Below are 14151 nucleotides of genomic sequence, written 5' to 3'. Positions count from 1 at the left end.
TTGGTTAAAAGGTTGAATGAAGACAGAATAATTTTTACTTTGAAAATGCTCCGCTCATATCAGCGTGTTCAATTTTCATGAAGAATTCATTTACGTTAAATGTATGTCTCACCAGAAGATTTTGTTGACAAAAAAATGAGGTTTGGAAAATGCAAATGCGTGTTTCTGCGTATTTACGATTTTTATTGGATACTGGGATTATTATACTCAATGAACTGAATTGACAACACATTCTTACCTCACTAAACTTTTTGCAAATTGTAATGCAAAGCTCAAGAATTCTTACTCAGGGATACTGTTCAATACCGTTGTAAGAGGTAGCTAAATCAGTAACCCTTGCAGCCCCTTCCCGTTGAAGACTCCAGCAATATTACCCCGGATGCGATTGATCTTTAACAACACCACGGTAGAGCTGGCGATCATTCCTCTGCTGCTTTGTTGAGAGATATAAAATTACATGAAAAGTCCAGTGCTTAAGAAGTTGGCTGTCTTCTGTCTTGAATAAACCTTGTTAGCCTCATTGAAAGCTTAACTTATTCTACTGACCGTCTGTTCAGGATTACTTAACAATTTTCGCTTATCTAGTGAAAAGTAGATACACAAAAAGGTTTAAAGTGATAACATTAATAACATAGCCATAATTAACCTTCTGGTTCAGTTGGCATGAAAGCCATTTGTTCAAATACGATCAATTCCATTTCCACTTGAAGAGTTCCAAGGGTTCCATGTACTAAGAGTGGTCTTGGGGTCCATGGGTCCAAAAGACAATCCACGATTCTAAATATGAGGCCTTAGGGCTTAAAGTCTGCAATCATTCCCATCCGCTGCTGCAACTACGCTATATCTATGGGTGGGAGACCATACTCGCGGTAATGCGCTCCACTAAATACTCTTTTTCGAGTCACCTCCATAACACTCCGACACAATCGTCACGATTAAAGAACTTACCTCTGACGATTTGAGGTCCGGTCTTTAATCGTAGCTTAAGGCTCGCTATTCTTCCACTGCGTTCTGTCCCTTATATGAGGTCTGGGCTTTGCTTGTGTTGGCTCAAGGCTATCACCTTGTCCCACCTGTGTGCCTAATAGAGACTAGTTTTGTCTGAACTCGTGCCTTTCACAACCCATCTCCGGGAATGTACAAACCAACTCGGATGGTTCCTGGCAAAGACGTCATCCTAAACCGACTCGAGTGACTCACCCACCGACAACGTGAATTTACTTTACCCTACCATAAGTATTCGACTGCGAAGAAGGTTAAGTCTTATCTAGCAAGAGTTCTACTCAGAAGTTCCGCGGAGTTGAAGGTATCTGAAGTACTCAACGTACGCGGCAGGCGTAGAAGGTTTTTTTTTCTAGCAGTTGATAATCCAGGTGGTAAATCCATTTCACGGATTGCATTCCAAGCCACGGCGAGCCACCGCGTCCCCCCAAGTTTGCTACTCTGGGTCCATGGCTGCAATTGGACGACTCATGATACAAAGCTATGAGTAACATTATACCCCCTGCGCCATAAAGTCCATCTGGTACCACTTGACCTTTGTTCCCACCTCGAGCTGTTTAACACTTTATCTTTAGTAGTTGGAAGTAGCGTGAAGCTAAAGCGCTCCAAGACAATACTCGTTTCCGAATCCAATATAAGAAAAGATCTCATTTCAACACGACTTGATGCAACACCTCTCCTCTGGCGAGTTTAGACCCGACATCTCATCGTGTTGAAAGAGGTCCACATTGAAGAGCAACTACCAGCTTTGCGAATCTAGTTCAGAAAGTCCAGAAACACAAAACGAGTTTCTCTGGTAGCACACGCAAGTCAGGGGACAAGACTCCTTGAACCACGTGTAAAACACATACTTCGCCGAACCCTCTAGTGTTGACTTGAGTCACCAGCACCACTCAGCGCATCTATTCAATTTGCAAGTTGGGGGCTTCACGGCCCCGAAGCGCAAATCGAGCTGTCACCGCACTCATCAGGTCGCACACGCAATTTGGGCGCATCAGTTCCCGAAACGCGTGTTGAACCCTGACACCTTCGACACAACACTGTGCTTCGTCTAACACCTCATGAGCCTGACACATCTCTAAGTGTGGACATGTAAGTAGTCAACACTTTGCGCATCTACTCATTCTGCGAGTCGGGTCTAGGAGGTCCCGAAACGCAAAACGAGTTGGCGATCGCACTCCCTACGGTCGCATCCGCAGTTCAAGTACCCTCACCCTTACACCCGAGTACTGGTACCTAAATAACCAGGTACTTCTTTCACACAGATTAGGTATATCTGTTGACGGCTTCAAGTGGGTTCCGTGATTGTTCCCTTAGCCGTACATCTGCAGTCCCCGGATTTGCAGACACATTTCCGACCACGAGAAGGTAAAACTAACAGCCCAGAGCAAAGAATGCGTAGAAGGTAAAACTTATATGTGTATGCTTCATTGATTGATTCGGACGCCCTTGACTCAGATTTAGCATTTTTGTACGTACTATTTAAAACCTTGGACATCTGAACACTACGTGCTCAGGCATTTCAAATGTGTCACCGTAATTTAACAGAATGGAAAGACCACTTGTCCAAACTGGGTGGTGGTACTCCATGAAGCATCTGAGACAAGTTAGGAACTGCCTCATGTAGATGTTTACCTCACCATGTTCTTGGTTCATCCGGGACATTTGGGAGCAAACGATGGTTCTTTTTTTTATTTATTTATTAAAGTCTTTGACTGCCGTCATACAGACCGAGTATTAAAATTACCTTATGATTAAATTAAAGTTATGTTAAAGCTAGGGAACGTCACGGATTGCACATTCAAACATTAATTGGGAAACATTGAAGTCAAACAAGTGTGACACATCGTTGAAGACTTGACAACATCGATTAAGCGGGTGGTTTTGTCCAAAAACTGTTCTGCTTCTTGGTAGCCAGAAGGTGGTTTGGTTGCGCAAACGGCGTGCTGGGGCGTGTAAACTCAAGCTTTGGAGCAATTGTGGACAGTCAACAGTGTTTGTCAGGATATCGTATACAAACATTCTTTGCAAATATGTTCTTCTTTGACAGTCCACTCTCGAGTCAATGATCCTGTAGATTTTCAAATCGTCTGCGAACAGTAGTTTTGGCGATTGAATGAAAGTTGCAAGATCGTTAATGAAAATCACAAAGATAAGCGGTCCTAAGTGACTTCCCTGTGGAACACCAGACGGCATATCGAAACTAGTAGAATGAATTCCACAAATATTTATAAATCCATGACGATGTAACAGGTAGGAATGCAACCATTTGATTACCCATTCTGGGAATCCGTAGCTTCTACTGTTTGATTTTCGAGCTTTCGAGGCCTTTTGAGTTTATCTTCGTAAGTTGGACGTACAGTATGAAACCGAGATGTGCAGAACCCTGAAAACTGCGCAAGCCGGTACCAAAGACAAAGTCCAGTACTCACTAATAATCCACTGGTTGATCAGCTGGTGCACGCTACAGAGCTTATGTAGGTTACACTACCTGTTCAAGACTACTTTCCAGGCTTCCACACACTATCGCAGAAATGGCGAGGTCCAGCTTACCTAAACACTCATGCTACTGCAGTGGAGGTGTTATTTTTTCAAAAAGACTTGACGTCCCAAGTAACATTTAGAGTTTTATAGCACGCTACTGGATCAAGTTTTGATTTTATAAGTGGCTTGAGGAGTTTTACAAAATTATCAGTGTTACTTGGGGTGGCTAGTAAAGCTAAGTCAGTAATCAATCATCATACTCAGGTGCTTGATTTCGCGTTTGGATTTGATAACGCACGATCTAACTGCAATCGTATCTGTTCAAGTTGGTGATCACTATCTCTGTTCCGTAATGAGCCAGACGCAAGCTTTTGCATCCAGCTTTCTGGAGCATTCCAGCTCAACGGAGGAAAACTAAGTCTTCAGGTGACTCTAGCCCTAGAGAAAGCATATCATGGGTTTATTGTTCAACAAAATCCGGACGAGGATGTGTTTCCAGAAAAAAAATTGCCTTCCGAATAGCAGGAAATGGACAGCCAAACTCAACCCCAAAACACGGTTCGACAAATGAAGGATACGCCGACGTTATTCACTGATGCGATCGAAAAAAAAATCCCGTCAACCAAAGTGAAAACTTACGCAGAATCCGACGGATTTGATTTGGTAAAAGGATCCTTACGCCGAGGTGCAACTCGACATATAGTAGCAATGGCTATAGAAATATGTCGGAAGAAGTCCGTGATGTGCAGGCACTGGAATGTGCCTGTGACATCCCAGCTATGCCTCAAGCTGTATGAGCATGAGAGATAAGCTCTGAACATCAGCGCTAGAAATCGCTAGCATAACTGAGCTCTCAAGTGTCTAATGATCAATAGTGGCAGTTGGGATCAGTCTCGAGAGAACTCGGCATAAGGGCCTCTCGGGATTCCGCAGTGCCCTCAAGAAGAATTGATAATTTTACATAAAAACCTCGACTTCGAGTTTTGCCAACCCGCATAACATAAGATAATCGTCAGCCAAATGGAATAAACTGTTCCTATTTTTGTCTTTAAGATGAAAGAGCGACTTTAGAGAACGTCTAAGTCTTGAAGCTATTCAAATTTTTTTTAAAGTTATCAAAAAGTGAACGCAAATTGACCTGATACATGTGTTTTGTAAGCAAATGAAGGCGCTACTTGTACCTTCTCTTTTGTATAAGACTTTCTTACAAAAGAAGTTGTGGGAATAATTCAAGCCTTCCTCTGCTGTGGATTTTGAAGGAAAAGGTCAGGGGTTGGAGGTTACTCCAGAAAAGAGTGGCTCTCGAAGTCAGGAGTCGGTATGGGACGTCAGATTGTTGCTTCGTATCTTCTTAGGCAAAAAGGTTGTTTGTTGAGGAATAAGGGTATGTCTTCTGACATTGAAAACAATCAATCCATCTGACATCACTGTTGGCCTATATTTTTACAACGATTTTGAACTTATAATTTTAGGCTGTTTACGGTCTGAGATATTAATCAAACAACTTTTTATTTGAAATACTCGACGTTTCGACCAGGGGAATTATCTGTCTGCTGTTATTAACTGACAATAACAGCAGACAGGTAATTCCCTTCAGAAAGGCCACATAAATGGTCGAAACGTCGGGTATTTCAAATAAATAGTTTTTTGATTTAAACCTCAAACCGTAAAAGCAGAAAATTATATTTCGAATTGTTGGAAAAATATATTTCAATACATCTTAAGATATGTCAAAACTTGCGTAGCAATAGACCTCTATTTGCAATGTGTTTTGCTCCATTCTGTAATGATTATCAGAAATTTGTAAAATTATTGCCATGTGATTCAAATTCTGCTCATTTGAGAAGAACACATTCATTAACCCTCATACAATAGTGTACAAATCATTTTCATCAATTGTCTTAAGACCTTTAGTTTTCGTGGAAATTTTAAAATGCTTTCATCGCTTAACCATAATATCACCGAAAACAAAACCTTTGTAAATTTAAAACAGATCTTTCCGAAAGATGGTGCAACAGAAAAAAAAAACTTGAACAAAGGCACGTCGCTTGGTCTTGGCTTTTATATAAATGGTTTGAATCTTCAAATATGTTGGCAGAATTTTTTGTCCTCCAGCAAGTTACTTCAATTTGCAAACAGGTTTCTTTCCTTTATTATCCTTTTTTGTTATTTTCTTTGAATATTTTTGATTGGAGTATTATTTCAAACGAATAAATGTAATCCTAATTGCGTTAATTTTAATAAACTTTTCGATAATGTTGTTATCAAAAGCTTTCTGTGAAAGTGCTTGAATGATTTCCAAACAACTTTCTCTTTTCTACCCTTTTAAAGTGATTCACATTCCATTAGCTTTTAATTTTATTATATTTACTTTAATTACTTTAGATTCTTTTTGAAATCCTTTTTTCCTCAGTAGATGTTTTCTCTTACACCAACCAAAAGTCCTTGTGAGCAAATGCAAACCCCCTTCCTCCAGCAAAATAATTTGCTACTTCAAGAAACAAAAAATTCAAACAACATTGAATTGAAAAGCACCAATTGTTTTCCGTTTTTTTTCTCCTTTATTTCAACTCTCGGCTCGTAACACAAAAACCGATTGCCCATTGATAATGCGCAAATCATCGCGACTCTCCAACGAAATTGTGTGGTTCGCAAAATTTGCCTCCCATCAAAACCGATTCCAACAAATATACGACCGAAAAACTAAACCAAACCGTTAAAAAAAACGAAATCATGACCATCATCCCCCCTTTCTTCTCGTTGGCTTCGATGAACAAAAAAAAAACGACGAACTCTCCGCGTAGCCGAAGGACAAACTTTGTCAGAAGAAGACGAAGAGTTTCTTTGCAATTTGTGTCAGAGGCGATTTGAGGAGCAAGGTACATAGAAAAACAATTCCAAATTCTTTTTCCCTCTCTAAATGAAACCAAAAACAAATCTGAGATAAACATAACAACAAAATTGCTGTTTCCGTACGGAAAATAAATAATAAGAATCGCTGTCCTCCTGTGTTTTCTCGTTTATTTCTGAGTTGCATTGTCTCATATTTCTCTTGTTTGGGTTTCGTTGTTTGTTATTTTCAGATATTTTTTTTTCAATTGTATCTCTTGGTGATTATTTTCTTTTCTATGGATCTGACTTTGATTTTGGTATGGTGCACCACCTAATTTGCTTTGTCGGTCGCATTTCCTAACGAATAGATGTTTGGACCTTTCCCCCGCTCCCTTAGATTTGTCTCTGCTCCACTTGACGTAGACGAAAAAAGCACCGATGAGAATGACAGTTGAACTTGATGACTCGAAATGGTTGTCTTATGCCTAATGATAGGGTTTTCGGTAGAGCCAACGATCTTGTTGAAAGGAAACCATATCTCAATGAAATTAGATGTTTAATTTAAAATGTTAAAATTAAACTTAACGGTAACTTCTGACAAATTTAGTCGAGTGACCTATTTTAGTCAGTGTCAATTAAGTTCATCTAAGAATTTAACCAATCTGATGTCTTAAACTTCACCCGCCTCAGAAATTTTAACCCGTCCTAGGGGTATCAATTTGACACTCCTGATTAAAACCGCTATATTTCTTATCTGTCGACCGATTTGTAGAAAATTTATAGTTCTCTAAACCTCATTATGTTACTGAAATATGGTTTTCGGAAAATATTCGCCTACAATATTTTTTATGAGCAAATCCACTGCGACCAATTTATTTGAACTATTGTGGAATAACCCAATTTGATATTTGTCAGATCACGTCGTACTGTCATCATTAATTGAGATGTCAGTGGTAGTCGAAATCAAGAAATAATTCTAGTTTGAGAAGGTGTTTGTTATGAATCTCACCACCTTACTGGCCTTCATCTTCTAGATTCAACACTATTTTTTTCCGTTATTCAGAGAAAAAAATCTGAAAAAACATGCATTAGAAAAAATCTGTAGATCAGCTACGAAATGCTTACAAAAAATTTACTTAGTCTCCAACAAAGCTTTTGTCTGGGTTCTCAGGGTGCATCCGTGTAAAAAAAGTGATGCAAAATTAAAGATTTCAAGAATTCATTGAGGGTCCCAAAAACTTTTTTAATCAAAGGTTTAGTTCTGGGAATGCAGTTTATATTAATTTTGGAAGTTCAGATAAATCGCCTCCTCTGTGGTCTAGTCCTGAGATTCATATGTTCAATTTTGACGGTCAACATTAAGTAGAACACTAGTTTCTTCACAATTTTTCGTCTTAAGAAGGTAAAACCACAAGCAGAAGAAACATTCGCATGAAGTTAATCGGCGTTGGTTCAAGTTAGATTGCGAATGAAAATGCATTTAATGATTTGTTTAAAATCGTGATATCGCCAACTTCTCAGTTTTTTTTCTAAATTTCTATTTCAACAATATGAATATCTGAAAACATTTAAAAAAATGAAATGACATGGCTGGGTAAATTCCTGCCTGTTACATTTTTGCCAGAAATCTTCCAAGAAAAGCCAAAAATTTGGAGTGTTGTAAATAAAATATCAGTTCATGAAAAATATTTAAAGCTAATGCAGGCTGAATTTCATTTTAAGATCCAATAAGGTCGGAACAAATTTGAAAATCTCACATATAATTTTGTTGCTCTTATAATTGTTCAAATTATTTACAAAATACATTTTCAAAATTTAGAAGAAAAACACTCGAAACATATTTTTTATATGTATCACATAAGCAATTTTAAAACATTTTTTTAATTCTAGGAAACCGTTCTTGATTATTGTATTAAAACTTGTTCAAAAAAATTCCGTTTTTGACGCAAAACTAGAAATATTTAGAAACTCGGTTTTAATTTTTGTCCAATATTGCTGATGATCTGGGCAAAATCAAAGCAGTTTTTAATGAAATCCTGTTAATTGGGCCGGTGTTAACCTTTTCATAATGATCTATATTCAGGAAAAAAACAGAGAAAATCTTTTATTTTGTTCTAATTACACATTTTCAATGATTTTTATAAATATTTTCGCATGGATAAGACAAAATAAAGAAAATATGATATTTAAGAATAGAAACAATACAACAAGAAGCGACATTTGTTTGTCTGAATCATCTAAAAGAAAACAAAAATCTGGAGAATTGTGAGTAAACTGTCATGTCATGTTGAAATGTTTGGAGTGATTGCAGGCTGAATTAAATACTACGATGAAATAAGACCGGGACAAATAGAAAATCTTTATCAGCCACCTATTATTTTTTGCTCTTGTAATTGTCAAAATAATCTACATAAAAACATTTTCGAAATTTTAATGAAAAATTTTAAACATAGATTATCTTTCCCTTCGGATTTCTTCGGGTAAATCTAAGGGGAGAAGGAATGGCAAAAAAGGAATTTAATATTATTCTAGCCTTAACAGTTGAAATAATTCAATGCACAACATGTTAGCTTTTAACTTAACTAAAAAAAAGTTGCTTGATTTTTTTCGGCACGTCTCCATGCCGGACAAATCAGACACGATTTTATCAAAAAACCTTTAAAAGTCCGTGCATTTGATTTCAAAATTTAATACCCAAGATCTGGGCAATTATTATTATTATTAATATTAATTAAAGACCCTTTTACAATTGTACAATTGGTTAACACTCGAGAACATCTGAAAAAAATAAAGAAGAAATACACATTGTATTTTTTTTTACAATTGAATTATTTAAGCAGTTTTAAAACCATTTTTGTTTTATTCCAGAAAACTCTTCTTAATTGTTCTGATAAAACTTGCTTAAAAAGTATCGTTTTTTGGGCAACAAACTAGAAAAATTTTGGAACTCAGTTAAATTTTGTCCGATATTGCTGGTGATTTGAGCAAAATCCAAACAAATTTCGTTGAAATTCGATTAAACGGGCCGATCCGGACTTTTACCAATTTTTTTTTCAAATACCCGGACAAGTCCAGGCCAACAAGGGCAATCTGGCAAGCATATGTAAGCTACAGTAAGACTTAAACTGCTGAATAATCTTTTGACGAAATCCCATTGGTGTTTTGTTTTATGTTGAAAATGCTTGCTGCTGGAAAGCTATTTTATATTTTATAAGCTTTTCAAGTAATTTCAAAACTGTTTACTGATTCTAAATAAAATAAGTGATTTTTTTTATTTTGCTTAAAACCCCTCAATATCCGGGTGCTTTATATAAAATTTGTCCATGCATAATCCGGGAGAAATAAAAGCCAAACTAAGATATTATGTCAGTTATTCAGATATTGTTTGATGCTCTCAGAGCCTATGGGTCAGATTGTCCGGTTTCTTTCGGGTTTGCTTGGTTTTATTCCGGTTTTTCGGATATTTATAACAAAATTTGGGAACAGTCCGGCCTGACCCGGTTGCCTGGATATTATTGAAAAAAGCTCGATTTTGTTCCAATTTATTTACTTTACTTATCCAGGTATATTCACTTTATTTGGCAAAACAAAAAAAAATAGATAAATAGTGTTGTTATTTGCATTAATTTATGCCTCCAAAACGAAATTTGTTGAGCAAGATTTGTTAAAATAACCATGTCAGGTTTTTTGGAAACCCAAAATAAGATTTAAAATCTGCCGCTGAGTTTATATGAAAAAAAAATCTTTTTTTTCTTGAATTCATTTCAGTATTTTCAGGGTTTGAACAAAATTTTCCTGGAGAATGCCCGGATTACTGGTCGTCAATTTTGAATTCAAATGCCCGAAATTTGCCAGTTTTTAAATAAAATTGTCAGAATTTGTCCAGCCTAGATAAGTGTGGAAAAAAAAATCTGGCAACCTAGGTTTAAGTGCATTAACGCTCAATTCGAGAAAACATGCTTTTAAGATGTTGTGTTCGCCCATTTTCGATATATGTTTCGTAAATTTATTTTCTTTTTCGAGCGTAAAGGTATCTAGATACTAATGATCATTCTCAGGCATATTGATTACCTTAAATCCTAATGCTTTAGAAAGTTCTCCAAAACCCTTTCGATATTTTGCCATGATTTAGTTGTTAAGTGTTGGCATTTTGTCATAATTTGTGTAAAAAATACGGAGAACCAGGGCGCCAAAAAGTGTAATGTTAAGCATGAATAAAATGAAACGCATCTTTCTATTTTTATGTCGACAAGATAAGTCTTTTCTACACCCATCCAAAATAATTTGCCCCAAACACAAAAAAACCACGAAATATAGTTTGAAATGTGATGAACCTTTTGGAAATGTGAACTCAAAACCGATCTATTTGCACTTATACTAAGGTTGTCAGAACTTTTTATCAAATATCCGGGAAAACCCCGATAAAACCGATATTTCTGGATAACTTAACTTATACCCCTTGGATACAAGTGCCTCCTTAATTATTTTTGTATAATTTTGTTTTACTGAAGCGAATCGGTCACGTTTAAATCTTATAAGTAACCTTCAAATATTTTTTTATCTTTATTTTAATTTTATTAATACAGAGAATTTCGTTGTTTGACGAAACTCTTGTATTTATCTACTGAAACTCATAGTTTAGAAGTTTTATTTTAATTTCATGCATTCAATATCGAACAAAATAGGTATGAAAGTGGCTTCAAAGAGCATTTCACCTTACCTTTAAAAACTTAGTTCAAAAGAACAAACATTAAGACACATAAGGAAAAAAAATTAGTTTTTTGTACAAAAATCCTATTATGAAGTTTTATTGATTAAGAATTTATCAAAGATGTTTTACTTTAACGAGGTTGTTTTTAATATATTAAAAAAAAACTTATCATATAAAATCACTCGACATTGACATTTTTTTCATTTCTATGATCTTTTGAGAAGCTGTGTTAAAATTTGTTAAGTCTGTATGAAGTTTGCTCAAATTGGCTTTTGTGACGAAATATGAAGTGAAGCATTTTCCCCCCAAAGAAAAGAAACAAAAATAGCTCTGTAAATCGAACTTGTTACATGGACCCAAATTTGGAATGGGATGATATTAGGGTACGAGAAATGGTTCATTGAATATTTGCACCCATCCCTTCTTCCAATGGGGAGATAGAAAGGGGGGAAAGACTGCCTTGCAATTTTTTGAATTATTAAAGAATTAATCGAGCAAATGGAACCAAATTTTGCATGGAAATATATTCCGATACGATAAACATTAACATGATAATGTGGAACTACTCGCTTCTTCCAATGAGAAAATAGATGACGGGGAGGGGGATTTCCATACAATTTTTGTTTCTCTACGTTTACACTACCAGTGGAAAAATATCAGGATGGAAGGGGCTCCTGAATTTTTTTTTACTTAACTGGAAAAATACGCAAATGGAATACGAGGAATTTTTATTTAAGACCCCTCACTTCTTCCTGGGGAAGATAAGGAGAGAGGAGAGAGGCTCCTGTACAAATTTTGGCTGAACTCGAGAACTTATCTAAGAAGTTGAGGGTTTTTGGGTAAAAAAAGGGTATGATTAATAGAAACGCCTACCTTCTTCAAGAAATGGAGGATGGAAAGGACAAAGGGCAGGAGGGGCCCCCATACAGCATTTTTTAAACAAACATTTTTTAAGAGAACAAAAATGTTTGCTCACGAATAATTTTGGACCCTACTTTTTTTCCAGGGTGTAGTAGGATAAGAGTTGAGAATTTTTATTTTTTTTTTCGGATAATTCGGAAACTTTTCAAACAAATAGAGTTGAATGTGGCATTAGACGTTATTGAGATAACAACAATGTTTTTATGAAAGTTCTTTAGCCCTCCTTACTTTGGAAGATGGAGAGGGTGGTGAATCTATACCAACAAAACATACATTTTATCATAATTTGAGAACGCATGATACTTACAAAAGCAAAGTTTAAATTTCAGATATTGAAAAACAAATTTAAAGATCATGTTTCACTTAATCTTGTTTAAATCATCTCAAGCTGCAGCTAACTTTAAAATGGTTGTTTCTAAATTATGCTGAAACTGATTGAAATTATACCTTAAAAAATTATACAAAGAAATTAACTTATTTTTAAATTCTGCTGAAATTGATTGTTATTATACCAAAAAAAAAAAATGAAACAAAAATATTAACTTATTTTAAAAGGTGTAGCAAATCACACCGGGTCAGTTTGGGGAGTATTTAATAGCATTTTTTACAATTATAATCAGATTTTCCTATTATTCAATCAATTGATTTTTCGCGAAACTTTTTTATTGATTGAATTCTTTTTAATTCTTTGGGAGAAAAAATGCTTAACTTCATATTACGTCTCAAAATAAAAACAATTTGGGCAAACTTAATAAAGCTGCAACAAAGAGTATTTAAACTTCTCAAAAGATCATCCATATGAGACATTGTCAATTTATCGTGAAATTTTATATTAAAAGTTTTTATTATAAAAAAAAATCCATAAAGTTAATTATCTTTGTCACATTCTTTAGGGAGAAATATCCGTGATAGACTTATTGATAAAAAAAATTATAGTTTTATTCTTTGAATGGCTCTTTTTAAAATTAGGGAAACAAATAGAAAACATTTCTAGGCAATTTCGGGCTTGTGATTGCTCAGTTGTCTAGTCTGTTGTCTCCTGAGCCGATGCCCGTGAGTTCAATCCCAAGATTAAACATCGAACACATTTGTACTGTATAAGTTTTTCAATAACTGTCCACCACAAAGTCGCGAATGCCGCAAAGAAGGTAAAACGACTTCAATCAAAACAATAAATAATCTATAGATCCATAGTTGTGTTAAGTCGACTTGCATTCAATGTTCCGAAAATTAATCATTTTCACTGAGCCATGCTTGACTACATTCAGAGCCAAAAAATCAAAGCAGTCAAATTTTCCTTCTTCAACCAAATCATACAAACAATCATGCATGACAACGACGCTTCTGTATTTGAAACACTTTTGCGATACATGATGTGGTAAAGAAGGGCACCGACTATCAGCTATCGAACGTCTCGATGCTGATTTCCTTCCTTGACGACTTTCAACCTTTTGGATCATAACTGATATGTATCATTTCTGAGCGATCTATGTAGGCTTTCAGATGATATCTTATTTTTTGCTTTGCCTAGAAGGACAAAATCATGACTAGGTAACCGCAATGAGCTGTCCAGCATGTGCTACAGCTTTTTTGAACATGTGGTCCTGGTATTAATTCAGATTTTTCCTTTTGAAACATTAATGATCGTGTATCAATAACGAGCATTATCAACAATGATACGAGGATAGACGTTCGGGAATGATTGAGGGAGCGACGTTCAAAATGTATCACCAAGTATGTCGATCACCGTCGATTAGCCACGTGACGAATAGCAACGGTATCCTCCGATGCGGCATGGTATATCTTCTTGTATCAAGTTAGTGTTGATTTTCGACATATATTCAATGGGTACTTTTAATACGTGCGTATCACAGCACTCGGAGGTAGCATCATTCTAGCTAGAAACCATTCCTGATTGCTTTTCTTGAGCGATTTTCCGAACATTGCTTGCATTAATGATTGGAATATCTTAAAATTTGTGCAAAGAACTTTTTGAAATTTTTTCTAAGATTTCGGAGTGCTATGAAGGTTTATTTTAAAATTTGTAAAAAAACGGTTTTAGGAATTTTAAATTGCACCTCAATTATCTAGAAGTAATTTTTAATTACTGTTTTTCAACCAATAGGGGAGAATGGGGGTACTTTTTCCCATTTTATTGTTTCTACCATATCTTTATGGAAAAATTTAGCATTTCGTCGTCT

The 14151-nt window shown here is 35.8% G+C and overlaps 1 protein-coding gene across 25 annotated transcripts in view; it reads left to right on the top strand.

Moving 5' to 3' along the window:
* LOC129755407 (gamma-aminobutyric acid receptor subunit alpha-4) overlaps positions 1 to 14151 on the top strand; it is a 706839-nt gene that overhangs the window by 574241 nt on the left and 118447 nt on the right. For 14 of the 25 annotated variants that reach the window (XM_055751878.1, XM_055751872.1, XM_055751889.1 and 11 more), the window contains one exon: positions 6291 to 6365. The exons of the other annotated variants lie outside the window; for them this stretch is intronic. In XM_055751878.1, the coding sequence (XP_055607853.1) occupies positions 6291 to 6365 (75 nt within the window). The remainder of the gene's footprint in view (positions 1 to 6290; positions 6366 to 14151) is intronic. 25 annotated transcript variants of the gene reach the window in all.

Source organism: Uranotaenia lowii, chromosome 3 (genome assembly GCF_029784155.1).
Source record: "Uranotaenia lowii strain MFRU-FL chromosome 3, ASM2978415v1, whole genome shotgun sequence".
NCBI classification, from domain to species: domain Eukaryota; kingdom Metazoa; phylum Arthropoda; class Insecta; order Diptera; family Culicidae; genus Uranotaenia; species Uranotaenia lowii.
The sequence above is the reverse complement of the archived record's forward strand: the minus strand, read 5'-3'. Positions and strand labels throughout refer to the sequence as shown.